This window comes from Nilaparvata lugens, chromosome 7 (assembly GCF_014356525.2).
Source record: "Nilaparvata lugens isolate BPH chromosome 7, ASM1435652v1, whole genome shotgun sequence".
Lineage (NCBI taxonomy): Eukaryota > Metazoa > Arthropoda > Insecta > Hemiptera > Delphacidae > Nilaparvata > Nilaparvata lugens.
The window spans coordinates 48129337-48153905 of NC_052510.1; the positions used below are offsets into that span (position 1 = coordinate 48129337).

The following is a 24569-nucleotide window of genomic DNA, read 5'->3' on the forward strand; positions in this document are numbered from 1 at the left end:
AATACCTCTTGCGTAAATTTCCTCTTCCAATCATTCACTCATGTTTCATCAGAAAGGAATTTAATATGAACGACTCTATGAAATAAAAATTTCATTATAATCGAATAATATTCAGATTACATGGAACCTATGAGCTACGATTATATACAATTGTGATACAATAAATTGATTAGTCGCTGATTACAGAAAATGTGGCCACCACTATTTATAAATATGTGTGGGGATGGCACTACTATGATAACTAGATTGATCAATAATAGAAAATTTAAAGTTGAAATTCATATCTTTGAAGTTTTAAATGTATCTTGATAACAGTTTTAATGAATATTTTAAATAATTTTATCCAACGATTCTGACTATATCTTTGGCAGAACAATAAATTATTACCAGTCATAAACAATCCAACCATATAGATTGATGAGAGTAGAACGATTGAGGCGAGTAGAGCCAAATCAATTTCAGAATTAACAGCTATCATTATTTATCGATCGAGCTAGAGGATTCATCTTTCGGGGAATTTCCATTCAACGTAACAAGAATTCGATCACCAACGAAAACACTACTCTTTCATTCTGTTTTTTCTCGTCAAAGACCTTCTCCAAAATAAACAAGCGATCGGAATTTTCCTATTAAAAAAATTAAAAGTCGTTCTATTCGGACACAGAACCGGTGCAAAAACATCACGATCGGAACGTCGAGAGAAAGAAAACCCTTTGAAAGAGATCGACTAATAAATTCATCAGAACGCTAACGGGCAAACGTAAGATTAAAAAGGATAAAAAATGCTGATTGGTGCGTGAGAGAAAAAATATAAAAGGAAAGGGTGGAAGGAAGATGATGGAAGGGTGGGAGGGGCGAAAGAGAGAAGTGATAGACGATTTGGAAAAACATGGGGAGAAGGGAAAAATGAAGACGAGGTAATTAGCTTTCTAATTGGAGAACAGTGAGGGAGGGAGAGAGGGGGATGGAAGCATCGGCATTCAATCTACCAATACAACAACAGATCACTTCTTCCTTTCTCTACCGTACAGAATAACGCAGCGCTCACAAAACACTGGAGAAAAGTGAAAAGTAGTTTTTCATTCTTTTTTATCGGCGTACTCAGCCTGGCAAGGGGGAGGGAAGAATAAAGCGAAGTAGAAGGAAGTGAACGATAAATACATTCATTGACATCGGATATGACTGATGTATAGCTTGGTGGAGTGGGATAATGGATGGATGATACGTAGTTGGGGGAAACTCACGCAAAACAAATACGAGGAATCGCTAACGTGGAAAGAGAAACGATCTGTTCAAAGGGGAAACAGTACGTGCATGTATAGGGGGAAGAGGGACCTGGAAAAGGGAGAAATTTTAAACATTTTGAAAAGCCAACAGCTCTAAACGCCAACTTGTACGTCTCACCATAACCCCCCTAAATACTTCTCTACCTAGACTCTCTTTGCGCTCAAGAAGCAAGCGTTGCTGCGGAGCTTGAATAAAAAATTTGAAACTCGAGAGAAGTGACAGAAGAGATGAAGAACCGTGGAGTGGGGGAAGGGCGAGGAGGGGCTTGGCGACGGCAGCAGGACGAAAATCGGGCAAAGTCAGGATGAGGAGAAAAAGCAGCACAGAGGGAGAACGTAGTGGAAGGAAAAGAAAACGTTAGTAATAAATGAATCCCATTTCCCGGCTAGATAGCGACGGACAGATAGATCGACGAAAAACGCCGAGCACAGAACAGAGAGATAGAGAGAGACAGAGTGAGCCAAAGAAAGTACACTGCGCTCGCTCGCTAATACCCAACGCAGCAGCGAAGCAAACAAAATGACGGGCAATTTTTTTGGTATACAGAACCTCCTATACAGGCACACACACACACACAAATGGTGGAACATGTATAAGGGGGATTTGCCTGCCCCCTTCTATGGAACGAGTTCGTTCCGGGGCGGCGCACAGGCGAGAAAGACACAACGATGCCAGTAGAACGGGGGCGAGAGAGAGGCCGGTTGCCATGGCAACGCTGACACAAACGGATGACGTCACCGGGGGACTTAGCCTTGCGTCAATAAAGCCGCGCCGCACCCCGCCATATAACCGGAACAAGTTCCCCCCTCTACGCCCGCCATCATCATCAACTATACACAGCTATAGTAGGAGGGGGGCTTAACGAAGCCAGAGCAGCATCCACTATACACGACGCTGTATATTACAGTGCGCTGTATACTCAACAGACAGAGAAGGCTGCTCTGCTGTATAGAAGACTGGGTATACAGAACAGAGCTGGTTGGCTGGCTGTATATTTCAGTGCACGTAAACAGCAGGCTCTGCCTCTGCCATCGGATAGGAACGGCGCTCCAAACACAACAGAACCACTCCCCCCAGCCCACAACCACTCACCCTTCACACAGGCACGTCACTAGCGTCATCATGACGGCGGCACTTATATTTTATACATCGGGCCTATAGATAGATAGATGAAGCAAGGTCTGCGCTGCGAGTCCCCCACAGGGGAGTCGGACAGACAGCTCAGTAATGCCAGTGAAGGGATGAGAGGAGGGGTGGTGCAGACCGAGTACATTCATTATCATTATAAACTGCCGCGCGCTCGTCCGGTTAGCATCAGGGTGGGAGGGGGGTGCAGCAGCCTAGTTCTACTCTTCTTTGTCGCTTGTCGTAAATGTGAAAATATAACCACCCTCTCCACCATCCCTCTTCTGTGTGTTCTGACGAAAAGTATAGCTGAACACGCTGCTGCAACCCCTTCCCTCACCCGATATCAACCACACCAGGGAGTTCGTCGAACAAGAGTCGAGTTAACGAGAAAACAATTTTCGTTTTGAAATTAGATGAAACGGAACGCGCGTGCGGACTGACGGATGCTCATCAGATATGTATGTTGTACGTTATCTGGTATTGGAGCACAGGGGGACCACGGACCACCAATCCACTACCACTATTTCAAAGATAGGACAATATCTATTTGTAATAATAACCGATGTCAGGGATAGAATTATGAAAATATTCCACTGCACCGGGAAATCAACTATGAAAAATGAATGAATATTTATCGTACTCACGCAATAGATCTTCCATGATCAATAGAAATGAGTTGGAAATGATTTAGTAATCACCAATAACCTAGAGATCCCTTTATCATGTCCATCGAATCTGATGCATATACCACTGGTACCTTGAGCAGCAAAAATATGATTGATTTGTGATAAAGATTTTTAATACGGCTACTTGAACTGTTTTATTATAAAAAAACCACTAGTACCCCTTTAATATATATTCTTTGTTCAAACACAACATTAGTTTCAGCAGCACTCATGAAACTAGTCGTGTTCAAATAAAAAGTATAAAGAGGGTACTGATGATTTCTATAATAATTGAATATTTGATTAGTTTGAAAAGCCTCAAGACTGACTGAACAATGTTACAATCTGCTATAACACCGGTCAGTCATCGGTTCGTTTCCCATTGCACCTGAAACCGGGCGCCTATTTCATAATAATGATCCTGTAGACACGAAAAGCTCCCCTTACAGAGTCCATGCAAGTAATAAAAACACATAAATGTGGGCAGCTTTTTACGTATTGATTACAGGACTTTCACATATTTATAAACCAGACCCAAGAATCATAAAAAATTATGAGATTATTTCGTGGGGTAAAAATTATGAATTAGCTTACAAAAAATATTATAGATGTTTCACCTGTAAAATATCGAGATCAGGTTTGCATACAGAGGGGGTTTTCAGATGATAAAATATTCCCTATCGTGTCTGTGAATAAACAGATGAATTCTTTCTTCATTATATCTTCGAGTCATATGAACTACAGAAAATGTCCTATTAATCGAGTATTATAACTAAAATAGCATTCACTCATTTCGTATTTGATTCACATTCGAATCAAATCAAATCTTTACTGAGAAATGGAGTAGCATACTATCAAAAGTCTATATGCTGTACTATTTGTTATGAATATTTTTATTATACTGTATTTATTCATTTACAATGCAAATTGTAAATAATATGACAAAAATATTTACAATCTAACAATGATTGTAAATAATTGTGAATAATATTTACATCTAACAATGTAGTAACATTGGTAGATGAAATAATAAGATACTCCTTGGGCTATTTTTCTTCCAAATTTATAGGTCACAAAGTCCAAGATAAGGTTAATATATAAAAATATTTTGATTAAATTAGGCTAAATGTATTTAAAAAAATTTTTCATTTATGTATGTTTTCAAAAATCTGTAAACTGTTCTATTTGTTGTAAATATTATTGGAAAAATTGTCTCTAATCTGATTGATTCATCCATAAAACTATTCTCTCTTAAATTGGAAATTCCACATGCAATTTGTTTGCTGTGGTTCATGATCAGTAATATGAAAATAGAATTAAATTTCCAACACAAAAGCTCCATTATTTTATCAACTGTTTATACACTGGAACAAAGAGGAAAACTGGCTGGAAATCCGAGTGAGAAAAGCATTACGCTCAAAGGATGACGTCACTCGATATGATGTAATGTTTTCAAACTGTACAAAGGTTCTGTGACCTGAATTGAACAGTCGAGACGGATAATATTGCAAGTGCCACCCTACCCTGCCGTACCCTCATCCCTTATCATCACACAATACCAGCTTGACGGCCAACTTTCAACGAAAAATCCAATTAAGCAGCAACCCCCTTCCCCTATATCCGATAGCAAGCAAGCTTTCAGTGCTTCAAGCATACCACCCCTTCCCCGACCCAATCTCTAACCACAAACAATGAATGAATTGTAAACGACGAAACTACAATGAAAAATTTTCACTTTTCACCTACTCGAATTCTAGGAATTAGCAATTTCTCCGTATCCACTGGAATTACAACACGATACTTTTCGCTCCACTGCAGATTACAAACAAACCACTGATGAAAATCACTGCCAGCCAGATTGTAAAAAGAATAATTTCTAACGATACTCTGCACTTATCACTGACAACGTAACAGAAGTGATATTTTTCGATAATTCATGAGCCATCATACAAATTACTGATAGAAAACTTCCAAGAAAATTCAGTTTTCCACAAATGCAACTTTTTCATGATAAATATAAACTCTTAGAAATAATCTAATTTGTTCATTTATTACCAAGCTTTATAAATACCCAACCTAAAGCCCCACACACACATCGATTTTTGTTCGTACGGTATTTTGCCGTCGTTATGAATTCTATTGGATTAAACAGATGATTTCAAACAGATTATGTTTGTCAAGTTCCGTTCAATCTAATAGAATTTATAGGGACGGCAAAATATCGTACGAACAAAAATCGATATGTGTGTGTGGAGCTTTAGGTTGGGTATTTATCAAGTTTGGTAATAATTTTTTTTTTTTTTTTCTTGATTTTTATAGCACCTAGTTAAAGACTAATAAGCTATTCTATTTTGACATAAATTGATAAGAATATTGTTTGTGAAGGTAAAACCCATTGGTTAAGCCTTCTATATTGGTCAAGGATTAAATAAAGATTATTTTTAGCATAAAAGGATACAGTATTCTGCCTTTGCACTTCCAATTGAACACTTTAGCACTAAACTAATTCGTGTGGCTTTCTGCGTTGCAGTCTTCTTACTCCATGCACGTTGAGCAGCTGGATTGCTTCCACGTTCACATGCTGATGAAGTCTTTTCTCATGTTTTTCTGCAAATCTTTGGATTTCACTGATGACTGTCGCCACTCCCAGGTCGCGGTGGAGATCAGAGTTCCTGATGTACCAAGGAGCGTCTACACAACTTCTGAGTACTTTGTTCTGGAAGCGCTGGATGATGTCGATATTGGATGGTCGGGTGCAGCCCCAGAGTTGAATTCCGTAGGTCCACACCGGCTTGAGAATCTGCTTGTAAAGAAGCAATTTGTTATAATTTGACAACTTTGATGTCCTCCCAAGTAGCCAGTACATTTTATGGAATTTTATGCCAAGTTGTTCTCTTTTCTTTTTCACATGCTCCTTCCATCTAAGCTTGGCATCCAGCGTCATGCCTAGATACTTTGCAGTGTTGGAGTAGGGTACAATATTCCCATTGAGTGTTAAGGGGATATATTGAACTCTTCTGTTTGTAAAGTTGACTTGAACTGATTTTGCTTCATTCAATTTTATAAGCCAGTGTTTTGTCCAAACATTTATTCTGTTGACTGCCACCTGCAATTTCTCTGTAGAAACTTCAACAGTTTCACCAACTGATAAAACTGCTGTGTCATCAGCAAATGTTGCTACTGTTACGTTTTCGGGTTGAGGTATATCAGATGTGTATAGGAGGTACAAGAGGGGACCCAGTACACTTCCTTGAGGAACTCCAGCCCTGATTTCTCTGAGAGATGAAAAAGCATCATCTTGTTTTATCCTGAAATAACGGTCTTGAAGATATGATTTCAGTATCAGACTGTATTCTGTTGGTAAGAACTGGTTCATTTTGTAGCACAATCCTGAATGCCATACTTTGTCGAAAGCCTGTGCTACATCAAGGAAAATTGCAGAGCAAACCTTCTTTTCCTCCAATGTATTTTCAATAATATTTGTTATTCTGTGCACCTGATCTATTGTACTATGTTTATCTCGAAATCCGAATTGATGGGTTGGTATTAATCCATTATCATCCAGATAAGGCTTTAATCTTTTCAGTAGAAGTTTCTCAAATAATTTTGATATTACTGGCAGTAGTGAAATTGGCCTATACGAGGTTACATCATGTGGTGGCTTCCAGGTTTTGGTATCATGATGACATCGGCTACCTTCCAGAAACTTGGCACATATTTCAATCGGAATGAAGCGTTGAAGAGATGGCATAGCTTCACAATTGCTTTTCTTGGGAGCTCCTGTAGAATCTCTCCAGTTATTAAGTCGAAACCTGGCGTTTTCTTTCTGCTCAAATTTTTAATCTCATATTCTACCTCCCTTGGCGATGTTGGAGTGATAACTCCTGCTCCAAGATGATGAGGATTCTCATCTATAATTGTTTCCTCATGAGGTGAGAAAACCTTTTCCAGATGATCAGCAAACAAATCGGCTTTCTCTTTATTGCTCCTTGCCCAGCAATCTTGATTCTTCCTTATCGGTGTAACTTGTTCAAGAGGTCTCTTCAGTTTCCTGGTTGATCTCCATAATGAAAAATTTGTAGTAGACTCATTGGTTAACTCTTCTAAGTATTTATTGATATCATGTTGTTTTACATCCTGTATCATCTTTCTCAGTTCATTAGTAATTCTATTAAGTTCTGTTTTAATTCTTGGATTTCTTGTTGATTGCCATGATCTTCTTGTTCTTCTTCTTTTTTCTATCAACTCTCTTACCGCTGCAGGATAGCAATTACCTTTGAAAATCCTGCTTTGAAGTAGTGGTGTATTTTCCCAGGCACATTGTTGGATATTGATTACAAACTCCTGGACTTCAGTTTCTAGTTCATCTATAGTTTGCAGAGATGTGTTCAAGTCTATTCTAGAGTTTATCATATTTTTAAAAGTTTCTAAATCTGTGTACCTGTTGATGAGTCTAGGTGGCATTTCTTTTTTAACAGCTGCACTGTGCATTGTCAAAACTATTGGCGAATGGTCAGAGTTGAGATCAAATTTTTCTTCAACTTCAACACAGTTTGGTGAAATATTTTTTGTGATGAAAAAATCTATCAGGTCTGGAATTTTTGTTTTGTCTGTTGGCCAGTAAGTTGGTTTCCTTGTTGAGTGAACATCGCAGTGGTATTCATTAACAGCCAGTAATAGCTCCTTTCCTTTAGTTGTGGTCAGTCGGGACACCCATTGTGTATTCTTTGAATTGAAGTCTCCTCCTATGATAAATTTCCCTGTGAAGTTGCTTAGGAAATCAATATATTCTATCTTCTTCAATTAAATCGTGGTGGACAGTAGACGGCTCCAATTGTGATCGTACCAGATGGTCTACCGATAAGTTTGACTTTGATTGAAATCGACTGGAACTCCTGCAATTCTATCTTCTTGAACTCGTGATGGTTTAGCTCTTCTCTTACAATAACCGCACTTCCGCCTCTAGCGCTGTTGTTGGGATGTATGGCATGGTACGTTTTGTACCCTCTAATTTTAAAGTAGGATTCTTTGGTGAAATGAGTTTCGGAAATGAGACAGGCATCTATTTTATGCTTGTGAAGTTGTGCTCCTGGGGGGGTTATCTCTTATGATAGAGTCCCACGTTATGAAGCTATTATGAGAAGTTGTAGATTGTAATTCCTTCACAGATAATACGATGTTTCTGGTATTTATAAGAGCAGTCTCTAAATTCCCTCTTTTGCGAATAAATTCACAAAAAATTAAGGCCTTCCGGCTCGCAAAATTACTGGGTTCAAACCTCAGCTCTAGCTCAGTGGTAGAAACATGAATTTTATAAATACAAATAATCACCATAAGGTTCAGTGATCGGTAATTGGTAATTCTTACCGCTGCTTCTATGAAGTTCTTGAAGAATACCAGTAAGGAAATTAAAAGAATATTTGATGACTGATTATCAGTAACAATGTACCACTAGAGAATAATCAGGACCAACTATAGTTGTTTCTAGTTGATTCTTAAAACGCTCGTCGTGAATACAAGTATTCACCAATATACCCTTTCAAAATTCCTTAGAACTTACAACGCCAGTTCTTGAAGCTCTCTGGATCCTTATATGATATAACTGGAACCTTATTAATATAATTTCTTAATATACTTGTTCTGGCTGATAAGATGAATATCATCAAAGGATGATAAATATTGAGTGCTCTGAATAAGGTTAATATTATTTGATTCTATGATTTTAAGTGCTGCTAAATATTTGTTGGTACCAAAACAGCTCAAACTATATAACACGAGATGAGTTGGGATATAATAAAAAATTCTATAAGTTTGTATGCTGACATAAAACACAAAATATATTCCCATAAAAAAGATGTGCATAAGATATTCGATATAACTATAATTTACTTAAATAAATGTTTTCTAGAATCTGAGTAATTATCACAGGTTTCGCTAATATTCACAATAGTATGTTTCAAATTTATAAATATATTATATTTAATGCTGATATTTAGACTTCCAATCAATACGAATTCTGCAAATAAAAACCTGTTCGGTCTATAGGTTTGATATACTATACTTGGTTCAACAAACAATTTATAATTAATAAATTAATATTCAAACATGAGATCTCAGGGATTTATATGAGTTCGGGCTGTGCATGGAAGTAAGCTTCCTACATATAATAAATAAATTTATAAATGTTCTTATGAACTATTTGATATTGTTCAACACGTGGTGACTCTTAATTTTAATTCAAATTAATTGAAATAGCGCTTTTTTGTTAATTAATACCCCACTGAACGCAGAAAAAATGAGCTCATTTGGTTTGACTTATCACTCACTGACTGAAGTTCTAGATGTTCTCGTGGATTGAATTAATTATTTCCAATAATTAATTGGGCAGGCTCCTTTTCGTCACTGCTGGGCTAACGCGTGATCCAGATTTTTATAAGTTTCTTTCGAATTAAAGCTATTTTATGGGGAATCTTTACAATTACGAACTCTTTGACAACACTGAGTTCACAAACAATTTACATTCAACAAACATACATTACATTTAAAAAAGGGTTTGGCTTAATAATTCATTAAAAAATTTTCAAAAGGAAATAAGAGAAGACCCTAGACTCCATGTGCATCCGCTCGGGTTGGGATCTTAAGCCAGAAGGAAGAGGTTTTCAGAAAAATTTGCTTCTTCCTAGAATAATTCTATAAGCTACTCTCTGATTGGCCTTCAATTTAATAGACTCAATACAATTGGTTGCCTTGGGAATCAGGGCTTCCTCGGCTTTATAATAGAAAAAATTAAATAAAAGAAGTTTTTATACAAATATATGGGGTATTTATCTTAAATTGAATTCATAAATAAATCGTAACATATGATTTTAATAGATAATACATTTTGTTTTTATATGAGTTTTTTATACTCTTGATTTATCATGCTTTTTTGGATTGTAATAAATATTTGTATAGAAATAATAGTTGTTTGTAATTCTACACATCGACTTCCTTTAGTATACATAATATATTCTTTATGAGTGAATTTTATATGATTCAACCGGTCATATGGGTTGATCGAATAATCAGCTGATTCGTTCAGTATTGGTTCGGATAATTATCGATTTATCCAAGATCGACTAATTCTTTTCAAAACGTAAACAAGTAACTCTAACCTCAATATTCATGCATTTTATTTTATTTTTTATTTTTGTAATCCGCCAATAATAATTATGCCGCTTTATAATTTTTTGATCTTACCAATGGGTTTTCATAATTATTAAATCACAATAATACATGTTTTCTTATCGTTGTTGATAATGCTATTACTCCTAATCGCTAATAATACTTGATTTGAGTTGATTTACTCTTTGGATAGGTCTAACCTTCTTTCCAATTTTATAGTTCTATTACATTTTATTGGCTCATTTAGAAATATTTGGTGGTTTCAAATTACCACGTGACACAAAACGCCCTCTGATTTCTGATTTAAAACGACAATTCGAGAATATAATATAAATTTTATGATCCAGTTGGTTTTGGATCAGAAATCATATATGTTACAAAATCTGCTAATAACTCTACTGAGAATCTTACCTCCTAACAATTCAACAACATATACAACAATAAATAAATTCAATTCAAATACATACGCCTTACATCGGCCAATCTCCTTCTACACACAATACACAATATAGACTATCTCCTCCTCCATACATAATATAAATCTTTTTTCTAATCCACGCTCTGCCCTCAGGCCAGAAGCATATTTGAATGTTGGTGCAAAATCATTGCCAACCTAACAAACTGATAATTCTCCGACTTGCAGAGTATAACATATTTTCTCCCTCAACATAGAACAGTGACTTGTACATTTTCATTTCATTCTCTTGCAGAAATTGGGCTTTGTTTTCATGTAATGGATGTTTTTAAAGATAATCTTTGGTAGGTTTTATCAACACGAACTTCTTATTCCTCTAATACATTGAGACTTGGGATTAATGCTTTTGGTGGTAACTATGCGGTTTGATCATTTGGCGGATAATTTTAATGATTTTCTTAATAGCTTATACATAAATAATAATAATATAATATTTCTATAATATCTCTACATGCAATTCACATTTATATGACACTTGATCTTCTTATTCGGGGTATCAACTTTGATGATTTAATAGGCATTGACTATTCTGGTTTTCGTAGTGTACAGCTGGTTTACGTTGGCTTCGGCTTGTCACTTGTCGCCATCTTGATGTTTCTTCCTGCTACATGAAGGTAAGTTGGCTTTTTAACATTAGAAGTTATTTATTCTCTTGTTTCATTAATAAGAAAGGTGTTAAAAAATGGTTTCTAAATTTTTTATTTCTTTATTTTCAGGTGTTGTTGTTCGAAGTGGATACTCGTCTGCGAAATAAGTGTGTTGCCTGGTGTTTGTTTGGTACGTATTTGTTGACAGGTAGATCCTGAATCCAAATATTATTGTTTATATTCTTATCGCTTATTGTCTCGATAATACAGCTTGAGATTAGAAATATTTTCCCACCAAGTTAAATTTGGTTTGCTTTCTTCATACAACTGAACGGTATTACGTTCAGTTACGGCTGCTGTCCGGTGTTATTTATAGATGAGGCTGTCCTTATGATGATTTATTCTTCATAAATATAAAACCTCGGTATCTTGTATACCTTTTCAAACAATTCTTAGCTTCCTTAATGGTTATATATTTCAGTCCATTCTTTTTCCAATCATCTTGTAGTCTTATGCATTTTTCCTCTCACTTTCATTAATATTCTTGGTTTCAGTTCGTTATAAATTAGTAGGCTCACAACAATAACATTTTTATAATATTACCTTTCCCATCATCAATAATAGATTCTTCTAATAACAACAACATAATATTTTCTATCATACCTATAACGCAGTCCTTTATCCATATCACAGCATAACAAATAGTATACAATATATCAGAACATTTATCATTTCTTTAACAATATAATTTCTCAACATGTAATAGTCAGGTACTTTCACTCTCTTATTATAATTTCTTATTTCTTTTAATCTTATTAAACACTTTCCATCCTTTATCAACCTCCATAAATAGTCCACTTTATTATTATCATCCCTGCATGTTTCAATCGTAGTTTTCCTTTCAGTTCCGTTTTTAACCCTGTATGAATCCATATTAGTCCTTCCAGTAGCTCCAGTTTCATTCCATTTATTATGTCCATTTTGCCGGTCACATCGCTGATCTTCTGGTTTAAAGCGAATGTGCTGTGGATGCATGCCGTCGATCTCCGGTCCTCCATCCTGGTTTTGGTCCGGTGTCCTCCTCGGGCGTTTGAAACGTGCATGCGGCCGGTATCGTCGCGCGCGGCACTTCTTTTTCTTCCGCCTGACTTTCCGCCTCCGGGCCTTGCGGTGGGCGTTCCTCCGATCCTGCATGTTGTCCTCCCGGTACTCACTGGTGTCTTCCTTCCCATCCTTGGTATGCCTCGGTGTGGTCGATTGATGCGCGGGTGTAGGCTCGGTGCGCGGATGCTTGGTGGTGGTCCTTTGATGCGCGGGTGTGGCGTTCAAAACGAGTTCCTCGCATGTGGGCTCCATATTACATAATTCCTCTACTGTAACCTGGTGTTCCTCGGTGGCGGGTTGCTCTTCCTGCGGTGATGGTTCTTCAGTGGGAAATATAAGGCTCAAGAGGGATTGATGTTTACAGGGCGTTTCAAGTGCATGGCGGGCGGCGGTTTTGTGTGGTAGGCTGTCTTGTATGGGCTCCTGTGTGTCTGGTGGTGGGTCATTTGCATGTTGATTTTGTGTTGTCCTTGTTGTATGTGCTATTGTATAAGATGTATTTGTTTGGTTATGATTTTGTTTATTTTCGTCCTGTTTTGTGAAGGTTATTTTCCGTTTATTATTTCTATTCCAGTGATCTCTGTTATCATAATATGCCTCTTTGTGATGCTGTTTACTGTTTCGGTATTGGAACTTATTTCTATAATTATTATCAAATGATTGAACTCTGTTATTATTTTCAGTATACTCGCTCTTTGCGCATTTGCTCTAGCATTTGCTATATGATGTTCATTATTACTGTTTTGTTTGAAATTACTATTTTGCTGATTAAAATTTCTTGCTTGTTTATTTATATGATTGGCTCAGAAGTAGCTGATTGGATAGAATGTAAATGTTCTATCATTTCTTCACAACTGGAATCGAAGATACTGCCAGTGTCATGCGAACATTGTAAGGAAGCTTTTTTGATAAGATGTGAACCAGTGATGAATCAGCTAGAGATTCGTCTAACTGATAGTTTCTATACATTAAATCTGTTATAAAATCAGTGTAGGATTGTCCATTTCTGCTATCGTAAGTGCATAAAATAATTTCTGACAATGCGTCCATCTGTTTACATTTACTCCAATACTGTTGCAGGAACTGGGAGATGAAGTCCTCCAGGCTGTTGATATCTCGCATCCGGCCCTGGAAAAACATCAGCGGCTCGCCAAGTAGTAGACTGGACAGTTGGAAGCGCCATACTAACCAAGAGGTGGGTATCAATTCCTGAATAGCTTTTATTTGATCTATGAATGGTCTGGGTTGCATATGACGGTAGGAATTATCGAATTTTCCAAGACTTTGAAAAAGCTGAGTGCCGTTTACTACTTCATTCGGTGTATACTGCATTTGACTGACTGGGATATTTTCCATGCGTGTTTCTAATCTGGAGACTCGTTCTTCATTTGCGATCCATTTATCATTCATAATTTTCTTATGTGTATTCACTTCATCATACAATCCGGTTAGCTTCAACTGCTGTCCGCCTATAGCCTTCTCCAATATGCTGTATCTCTCACTTGATTTTGCCCCCTCCTCCGCTAAATTTGCCATACATGCCTGCACGTTACTTTGTTCCTTGACTATTTCTACTATTTTCTTATTATTTTCCTCCACTTTCGACTCTATCTCGCCCTTATTTTCTAACACCTTTCCCATGACCGTTCCCATGATAGCGGTGCCCAGCTCCTTACCCAATACGTCCACCTGTTTTTCAACTTCCTTTGGTACGTCATCCAACCGTTCGTTTATCTGACAGGTGACGTCATCTATACGGTCTCTAATTTTTTGATGATTGTAGATTGCGTATCTATTTTAATGTCTATCATATTTTTCATTTCTTCCTTGAATTCAGAAATTTTCCCTCAACTTTCTCTTCCATTTTTTCCACACTTCCTTGTACAGCTTTGACATCTTTTTGTATGATTTTGGTATTTTCTTCCCCTTTATCCTGGCTTGCTTTTATCTCTTTCATCAACTCTGCCATGGCTTGGTTGATCATGAGTTTAAACTCACTCGAGGAATCATTCATTAGGTGATTTGTAACACAGCCACTGAAGAGTCTAAGGTAATATTGCGTTTTTCCAGGTTGGTGGCGGCGGGTGGTGGTTGACTGGTCATGTCAGTGGCGATTGGGTGGCGGCACTCTCTGTTCCCTCGGCGACACTTGGAGCGATCTGCGGAGACGCCGGTACCGGGTTGGACGCCCTCACTCCCTCATCTCCCTCAGCCGGACTCTCATCGGAATTAATCGCGTCAACGACGTTATCGATCTTCGTAGAAGACAATTGGGCCAAGTTTTGCGGGTCGAAATTGATGGAGCATATGCTGCCTCCCTCTCTCTCTCGTGGGGTCTCCGCTGCATTGTCCTGAGGTTGTTGATTGGCCGGTGTCGTAGCTACATATTTTGGGGGTGGTCGCTGAAGTAGGAAATTTGTGAGTTAGCTGGCGACTGGTTCATGGTGACGTTATTATGGATTACTTCGAATAAAGTGCCAAGTGTGTTGCCAAATTTCAGAAATATCAAAATGATTCAGTGATAGTGCCTATTCTGGATAAAATTGTGTGGTGTTAAAAGTTTCAAGTGTCATGTACATATATTACTAAACGGACATCAATAGACAGGTATGGCTTACAAATTACACTAATATAGTTCTTAAAATTTTAGTTAGGGTCTTATCTTCCTTACTAACAACAGTATTGTGATGCCTCAAATAACCTATAACCCTGGTCAGCATACAATGTCTAGATTCAAAAATCAAAATCAAAATTTTACTATAACTTTTATGGAAATTTCCATCCAATTTTCTCTATTATGAGAATTATGTTATCAAACTCGTGTGATACAGTTTGTCTGTATTTATGCAGCTTGAAAAATTTTAATTTGAAGAGCAACTCAATTATTTTAGCCAGAAACTTACAATAGATTATCAGATATATCTTGTCGAATCGACTTCAGATTATGCTTCTTGCAGTTTTCAGTTTTATCAATAATTTCATTAATCATTGATAGTGAGATTGAGTAGGTAAGCTTTTCATCATGCTCCACTGGTTGGGTGCCATTGTGTGAAGTTGTGCTCCTGGGGGGGTTATCTCTTATGATAGAGTCCCACGTTATGAAGCTATTGTGAGAAGTTGTAGATTGTAATTCCTTCACAGATAATACGATGTTTCTGGTATTTATAAGAGCAGTCTCTAAATTCCCTCTTTTGCGAATAAATTCACAAAAAATTAAGGCCTTCCGGCTCGCAAAATTACTGGGTTCAAACCTCAGCTCTAGCTCAGTGGTAGAAACATGAATTTTATAAATACAAATAATCACCATAAGGTTCAGTGATCGGTAATTGGTAATTCTTACCGCTGCTTCTATGAAGTTCTTGAAGAATACCAGTAAGGAAATTAAAAGAATATTGATGACTGATTATCAGTAACCATGTACCACTAGAGAATAATCAGGACCAACTATAGTTGTTTCTAGTTGATTCTTAAAACGCTCGTCGTGAATACAAGTATTCACCATATACCCTTTCAAAATTCCTTAGAACTTACAACGCCAGTTCTTGAAGCTCTCTGGATCCTTATATGATATAACTGGAACCTTATTAATATAATTTCTTAATATACTTGTTCTGGCTGATAAGATGAATATCATCAAAGGATGATAAATATTGAGTGCTCTGAATAAGGTTAATATTATTTGATTCTATGATTTTAAGTGCTGCTAAATATTTGTTGGTACCAAAACAGCTCAAACTATATAACACGAGATGAGTTGGGATATAATAAAAAATTCTATAAGTTTGTATGCTGACATAAAACACAAAATATTCCCATAAAAAAGATGTGCATAAAATATTCGATATAACTATAATTTACTTAAATAAATGTTTTCTAAAATCTGAATAATTATCACAGGTTTGCTAATATTCACAATAGTATGTTTCAAATTTATAAATATATTATATTTAATGCTGATATTAGACTTCCAATCAATACGAAATTCTGCAAATAAAACCTGTTCGGTCTATAGTTTGATATACTATACTTGGTTCAACAAACAAATTTATAATTAATAAATTAATATTCAAACATGAGATCTCAGGGATTTATATGAATTCGGGCTGTGCATGGAAGTAAGCTTCCTACATATAATAAATAAATTTATAAATGTTCTTATGAACTATGTGATATTGTTCAACACGTGGTGACTCTTAATTTTAATTCAAATTAATTGAAATAGCGCTTTTTTATTAATTATTACCCCACTGAACGTAGAAAAATGAGCTCATTTGGTTTGACTTATCACTCACTGACTGAAGTTCTAGATGTTCTCGTGGATTGAATTAATTATTTCCAATAATTAATTGGGTAGGCTCCTTTTCGTCACTGCTGGGCTAACGCGTGATCCAGATTTTTATAAGTTTCTTTCGAATTAAAGCTATTTTATGGGAATCTTTACAATTACGAACTCTTTGACAGCACTGAGTTCACAAACAATTAACATTCAACAAACATACATTACATTTAAAAAAGGGTTTGGCTTAATAATTCATTAAAAATTTTTAAAAGGAATAAGAAAAGACCCTAAACTCCATGTGCATCCTCTCGGGTTGGGATCTTAAGCCAGAAGAAAGAGGTTTTCAGATGATAAAATATTCCCTATCGTGTCTGTGAATAAACAGATGAATCTTTCTTCATTATCTTTATGAACTACAGAAAAATGTCCTATTAATCGAGTATTATAACTAAAAATAGCATTCACTCATTTCGTATTGATTCACATTCGAATCAAATCAAATCTTTACTGAGAAATGGAGTAGCATACTATCAAAAGTCTATATGCTGTACTATTTGTTATGAATATTTTTATTATACTGTATTTATTCATTTACAATGCAAATTGTAAATAATATGACAAAAATATTTACAATCTAACAATGATTGTAAATAATTGTAATAATATTTACATCTAACAATGTAGTAACATTGGTAGATGAAATAATAAGATACTCCTTGGGCTATTTTTCTTCCAAATTTATAGGTCAAAAAGTCCAAGATAAGGTTAATATATAAAAATATTTTGATTAAATTGAATGTTTTAATTTTTTTCAAATTATGTATGTTTTCAAAAATCTGTAAACTGTTCTATTTGTTGTAAATATTATTGAAAAAATTGTCTCTGATCTGACTGATTCATCCATGAAACTATTTCTCTTCAATTTGAAATTCCACATGCAATTTGTTTGCTGTGGTTCATGATCAGTAAAATATGAAAATAGAATTAAATTTCCAACACAAAAGCTCCATTATTTTATCAACTGTTTATACACTGGAACAAAGAGGGAAAACTGGCTGGAAATCCGAGTGAGAAAAGCATTACGCTCAAAGGATGACGTCACTCGATATGATGTAATGTTTTCAAACTGTTCTGTGACCTGAATTGAACAGTCGAGACGGATAATATTGCAAGTGCCACCCTACCCTGCCGCACCATCATCCCTTATCATCACACAATACCAGCTTGACGGCCAACTTTCAGCGAAAAATCCAATTAAGCAGCAACTCCCTTCCCCCTATATCCGATAGCAAGCAAGCTTTCAGTGCTTCAAGCATACCACCCCTTCCCCGACACAATCACTAACCACAAACAATGAATGAATTGTAAACGACGAAACTACAATGAAAAATTTTCACTTTTCACCTACTCGAATTCTGGGAATTAGCAATTTCTCCGTATCCACTGGAATTACAACACGATACTTTTCGCTCCACTGCAGATTACAAACAAACCACTGATGAAAATCACTGCCAGCGAGATTGTAAAAAGAATAATTTCTAACGATACTCTGCACTTATCACTGACAACGTAACAGAAGTGATATTTTTCGATAATTCATGAGCCATCATACAAATTACTGATAGAAAACTTCCAAGAAGATTCAGTTTTCCACAGATGCAACTTTTTCATAATAAATATAAACTCTTGGAAATAATCTAATTTGTTCATTTATTACCAAACTTGATAAATACCCAACCTAAAGCCCCACACACACATCGATTTTTGTTCGTACGGTATTTTGCCTTCCTTATTGAACAGATGATTTCAAACAGATTATGTTTGTCAAGTTCCATTCAATCTAATAGAATTTATAGGGACAGCAAAATATCGTACGAACAAAAATCGATATGTGTGTGTGGGGCTTTAGGTTGGTTATTTATCAAGTTTGGTAATAAATGAACAAATTAGATTATTTCTAAGCGTTGATATTTATCATGAAAAAAGTTGCATCTGTGGAAAACTGAATTTTCTAGGAAGCTTTCTATCAGTAATTTGTATGATGGCTCATGAATTATCGAAAAATATCAGAGATGTGTGTGAGGGGCTTAACACGTTATAATATTGGTGAGAGCATACAGAAGGTATTCTAGAAGCATGATAAATGTTGAATAATACACTCACTTTTCAGTTAATGGAAAACCCGAACGAAAAGTTTAAATTTGGTGCGAGATATCACCTTGGAGCTATGAAGAGTATGTTGAATATTGAAGAGGATACAAAAACCGTGGAAAGATAGGAAATATACAACACTCAAGTTCAAATTATTGAAGACAATATTGATATAAATCTGGACCAGGAAAACAATTTCAGCAATCTGTATCGGTAATTCAATTATGTGAATTTGCATTATAATCAATTGAAAATTTGGTGCGAAATTGAGAGGAAAGTCTTGAAAAAGATTTGATTTTACTACAACAGGAAATGAAGAGGTTCTACAACAGGACTTGATGAAAACAACAGGAATGTTTCAAAAAATTAATATGTTTCTTGTACGTCAATAATAAAACTTCATTTGGGATAAATCCAATAACAAATTCACGCTCAATCAAAAATCAGGAATTTCATTACCATTCAAATGGAATGGAATGCAATTACATTAGGGTGAACATACCTTCAACTTTGCTAAATGTCAAACAGAAACTAAACAAATACAAAATCTATTCACATTCATCTCAATACAATGGCCATTCAATAAAATATACGTAGGCCAAATACAATGCAAGAATCCGGCTTTGAATAATATTGTAATAGTGGCGAGTAGTTACTGAATAGAGCTTACACTTTCCAATAGAGACGCTGCAGTTAATTTAATGCCTTTGATGCCTTTCAAATGCATAATTGCTGGAGCACTGGAATGCATAGGATACAAAGGCAGACTTTCCAGTTGGAAATGTATCATTTCAATAAGGCAAAAGCCAACAGAAGCCAAACATCTATTGAGAAATACATTCTCTATTCTCTTCTCCTATCTGAAACTTTAGATAGAGATTAATGTGGTTTGAACATTATTGCAACTCTGTGTTTCACCAATCGTCAATACTGTATGATTTAGCTCATGTAACTTCAAACTGCATAAACTTTGAGGCAAATTCCAAAACCAGGTATATTACCAATCAAAACCCGCATCATTTCAACAATACAAAATTATAGATCCAAGCCGCTTTTATATTCGACTAGCAGGGTAACGCGCTTTGCACAAGGGGAAATTTTTTGTTGTAAAATTCTATCTCCTCATGTCTAGGAAACATAAGAAAAAGAATAATTAATTACAATAAGAAAATTCCTTTCTGTATTAATGATAAAGGAATCTACGGTAAGAGACTGGAGCAATAGAGTTCCTACAACCAACAAGAGAAACGAAACTACAACAAATGTATGGTCGTATAATAAGTGATTAAGTCTGAATATAGATTGAAAGGAATAAAGAATGAAATTTGAATGAATTATTTTGGTCAACTCACCCCTGGATCAGGTGCGTGCGCATTGGGCGTTGAAGCTTGTTGAGGGCGGCTTGGAAATGACTGTAAAAAGAAAAGAAATATTATATAAATTGAATATAACAGGATAAAAATGATCCCAGTACAAACAAGCTGTCAGTGAATTTGCTTAATGAAATAAATGTTTCAGAATAGAATAAGCTGAGTTAAATTCGATTAAATAGAATTTTGAATGAAAAAATCAATCAGGAGATTGTGAAGATTAACTGTTTGGTTGCATAACAGTGAGTATAGAATGTAACTATGAATGTAACTGTGATTATTGAATGTTAGATTCTATACTCACTGTTGCATAGCTGTGTATTATGTATAGAGCACTAAAAATGAATCAATCACGTTAGAATTGATTTTGATTGTGGAATTCTACATAGAGAAGTATTTTCAGAACGTCAAAAACCACAATATCTATACTACTAATAATATCTAAACAATGAATATAAAAACATAATTAGAAATTCTACGATATTGAGTAGGCAATCAATAAAAATATTTAGAAAAATTATAACTGGATTTATTTTTGGCGACTAGAAAGAAGAAAACCATTTATGCGGAAGATGAGGACTAAAATAATGAATGAATCAACAATTGAATGAAGAAAATGAATTATGCCATTCCAAGTGTCTCAAGTGTTCAAGACTAGTCGTGTTTATATAAAAATACTGTATAACAAAAAGATACTAGCGATATTCTTTATTAATTCAACACTCAAGTGGTCCTATTGAAATAAGTTATTAAAAATGAACAATTAATTGCATTGGAGTGGTATCTTGCTACTGACTGTCAACACTAAAGGTTTTTCTTTTGTTGGTAGTACAGAAATTAATTTGCAGAAAAGTTTTGTATGTTGTATAAATTTATGTTTTATTCATAAAGTTAGTAATTAATTTTATTGTCCTAATAAGTTTCAATTTCAAAAAAATTACCTGATGCTGCTGCGGTGAAGGGGGCGGCGGCTGCGGCTGGGGAGAGGGTTGCGGCTGCGGCTGAGTAGGACTGGGGGGCGGACCTGCCGCAGGGGCTGGGGGTGGCCACCGCTCGCCGCCTCCGTACGAGTGGCCAGGAGGGGGCGGTGGTGGTCCAGGGCCATTGGTGGGTCCTGGGGGCGGTGGACCCCCTGGACCCGACTGGTGTTGTGGCGACTGGTGGGGACCGCCCCCGGATGAGCTGCCTCCCGAGTTCGGGGGTGGGCCGCCGTACGGAGAGCCAACCATCTGTACAAACAAAAATGTATTTTACTTACTTGCTTTATCATAATTATAAATTATTGAATTCTTGTTTCATTCAATTCAATTTAATTTATTGCCAATTAGAATATTGAAAACATATTACAAACTCTTTATAATATGACATATAATTAAAAATATAATTGAATAAACATAATTACTTATACATAAACCGTACTTGAATCAAAATAAAAATAAAATATAAAATCTAGGCATCACCAGCAAAAAGATAAATAAAAAGATTATTTATGATCATTAATAATAATTGATAACAAATTAAGGAACGAAATTAATGTAATAGCCTCTATTCTTTTTTCCAATGTCCAATCCGTGATTGGAATGCGATATACGACAGTTTATTCCACTAAATTAATAATGTTTGTTTTGTATCACCTGCTTACTATTTCTCTTATTATAAACCTTAATTAATCAATAATTATTGATGAGTAATTTCCAAGTTTCAACCCAACTCACCATACGGAAAGGGCAATTGTTTTTCAACCCGATCATCCAGAACATAGTAACTGTTACAAGTAATTAAAATAATAATACAAGAACGGAGACATAAGTAACAAAAAACAACAGAGATCAGTAAGGATAAAATATTGACTACCGTAACGGCATATTTAGCACAAAAATTAAAATAAGTTGAAAAGTTTATTGGAATCAATATTCTAATCATAATCAAGTTGAACAGTATATTAAAAGAAAACTAATAATAGCCAGTGCATGTTTTGCATAACCACTCCTTCAAAAGATCAATCTAGTTTGAATTATTTTCTTGGTTATGGAAGATGAGTGGGCCTACATTTCTAGGTGGGTTCCGAACCACTGGGAAGCGATTTTCTTCAATAATTCTAATATTACATGAATAACTAGTTTCTTGACAATGAGATGCTAGTTTCTGACAGACATAACATTTTTACATCAAGTATTTTCAGCTGATCAAACGTACTCAACATTGCACTAATCCTGGATTAAAACTGATTACAACCAAACATCACCGGTGCTCCAACAAAGAAACATGGAAAACGTTGAAATAACAACAGTGGCGTTCAAAGGAGCCTCATTCGAATAAAAATTCAGAGTTTATTTGAGCGGTCACATTATTCCCACAGTCTTGCTACCTCCCGACTGCCAAAAACATGGGCGATTCATTTTCAACTGTCAGCAATTCTTACTGCAAAGCTTCCCATTCAACCCAACCAACGCTGGCAGTTTGAGGTGAGTGTACCGGTAGAGCTTTTTTGGCAGAGTTGGCAACGATTGTCGAAAAACCACGACCGGTTGGTTGGAGTCGGACGACCGACAAAACCGCAATGGCCCAACCGTTCCACGAAAAAGTCACCAGCCAGAGCCAGCAGCCTACTATACAGAGGAAGCCAGCTTCTCAACAAGCCAATTAGAATCATCCTCCATTCGCCTCACTAAATCTACCCGGCCGAAATGTGGGAATCAATCAAAAGCCTTTATGACATCCATAAAAACATTGGAAGCAGTTAATTGCTATTTCCCAGCTCCTCCTATAAAGATGAGTAATTTCAAACTGGGAGTATTGATAACTTCACGATAGAACAAATTTTGAGTACACACATAAAACTCAATATTACAAGCACCAACCCAAGTTTATAGCTCAATATTATTTTATTGTTTCAATTGAAAAAAGTATTGAATACAAATTAATTTGTCATTCAAGGTAGAATTTTTTCTGTAACAACGATCTTAATGTAAAAAAACTCTTTATCAATCATAAACGTTTTTCTATGAATTAATCGAATCATTATAAATTAATTAATAGTGAAATTAATTAATTTCTATGAATTAATCAAATCACTATGAAGTAATGAGATGAGTGATGATGAAATGTCAAACAAAATGGGAATCGAACCTACAACCAGTGCAGTAATCGAAGACTGGAGTTGCAAACTCAATTCCATCATGGAGAAATAGAATGATGATAACTATTTACCGTCTCTATAATAACACAAGGATACGTCGGGTAGCCGAATTTGTTTATTTTCCCTATTTATCTATTTCATTTATTTACACTATCACAACATAAAATACATGATTGGGAGAGAATGCAGAATTGATTTGATCTGTTTATCCACATACTGTACATGTTTTCAAATCAAACTGAGTTCCGTTTACGTTGAATCTTTGATTGGAAAAACAACACCAATTAATGTTTCATGCATTATGTACTTGTGTAATCTCGATTTCTAAGGTTTTCCTCTACTTCATTTATTCATTCATTCATCACATTGTGTACAAGTACTCAACTTGAGGAAAGGCACAACAGGCACATTCCCAAAACTGTCCCATTTCCAATTTATACTATACTGTCCAAATAAAAACGTTGGTTATGTCACTTTCACTTTTCATAACGCTATTAAAAATCCTCAAATCTTCCATTACTGAAAAAAAACCAAATCATTAATTATGGGAAAAATATTCCAGCTCAGTATTATCAGCAATTAAACCAGGACCCTGCGTATCACTCTACAAAATTCCGTTGTTGTGGTAAACTTTAATGAAATTAAACCTGCTATTCCATACACATCCACCAATGCAAAATACGCAGGAGTTCAACTTCATTACTCAAAGCGTGAGTGCGTGGTAGCTGCATATATGTTATGCTTATGTGTATACTGTATACCGTAGTACTTTGGTTGGAGTGGATGTAGCCTAAACATACATGTTTGGACAAAGCCAGAAATAATAATTACTCGCTTTCCGGATCGGTGGTCCGTTGGTTGTGTCACCAAATCGAGCATTGTGCATTTCCCTACAGTAGAATTTATGTCCGACAGTTGATATTAATATTATTGTAATAAAACAGTTCTACAGCTCCACCACTGGTCTACTGTTGTACGGACAAAAAATAATAAATGGCTCAATGTTGATCTGAACAAATATCTTCCTCTACTTACAGTGTACAAAATTCTTGAGCTTGGAAAATATCTTCGCACATTTCAGTGAAGTGAAGTAGGGAAGTACGGAAGTTTTACGGAAAGAGGTCCAGCTTTATTGAATGACTGTATTGGAAATTTTTAGGTCATTAAATTATATTCAATCTCAAGAACGTGATATTCAACAAACCAAACTATCAAAATAT

The 24569-nt window shown here is 35.7% G+C and overlaps 1 protein-coding gene across 11 annotated transcripts in view; it reads right to left on the bottom strand.

The window, feature by feature from the left end:
• LOC111045849 (trithorax group protein osa-like) overlaps positions 1-24569 on the bottom strand; it is a 157121-nt gene that overhangs the window by 83954 nt on the left and 48598 nt on the right. For all 11 annotated transcript variants that reach the window (XM_039432939.1, XM_039432932.1, XM_039432942.1 and 8 more), the window contains exons 3-4: positions 21152-21439; positions 20193-20252 (exon numbers count right to left, since the gene is read on the bottom strand). In XM_039432939.1, coding sequence (XP_039288873.1) covers positions 20193-20252; positions 21152-21439 — 348 coding nt within the window. The remainder of the gene's footprint in view (positions 1-20192; positions 20253-21151; positions 21440-24569) is intronic.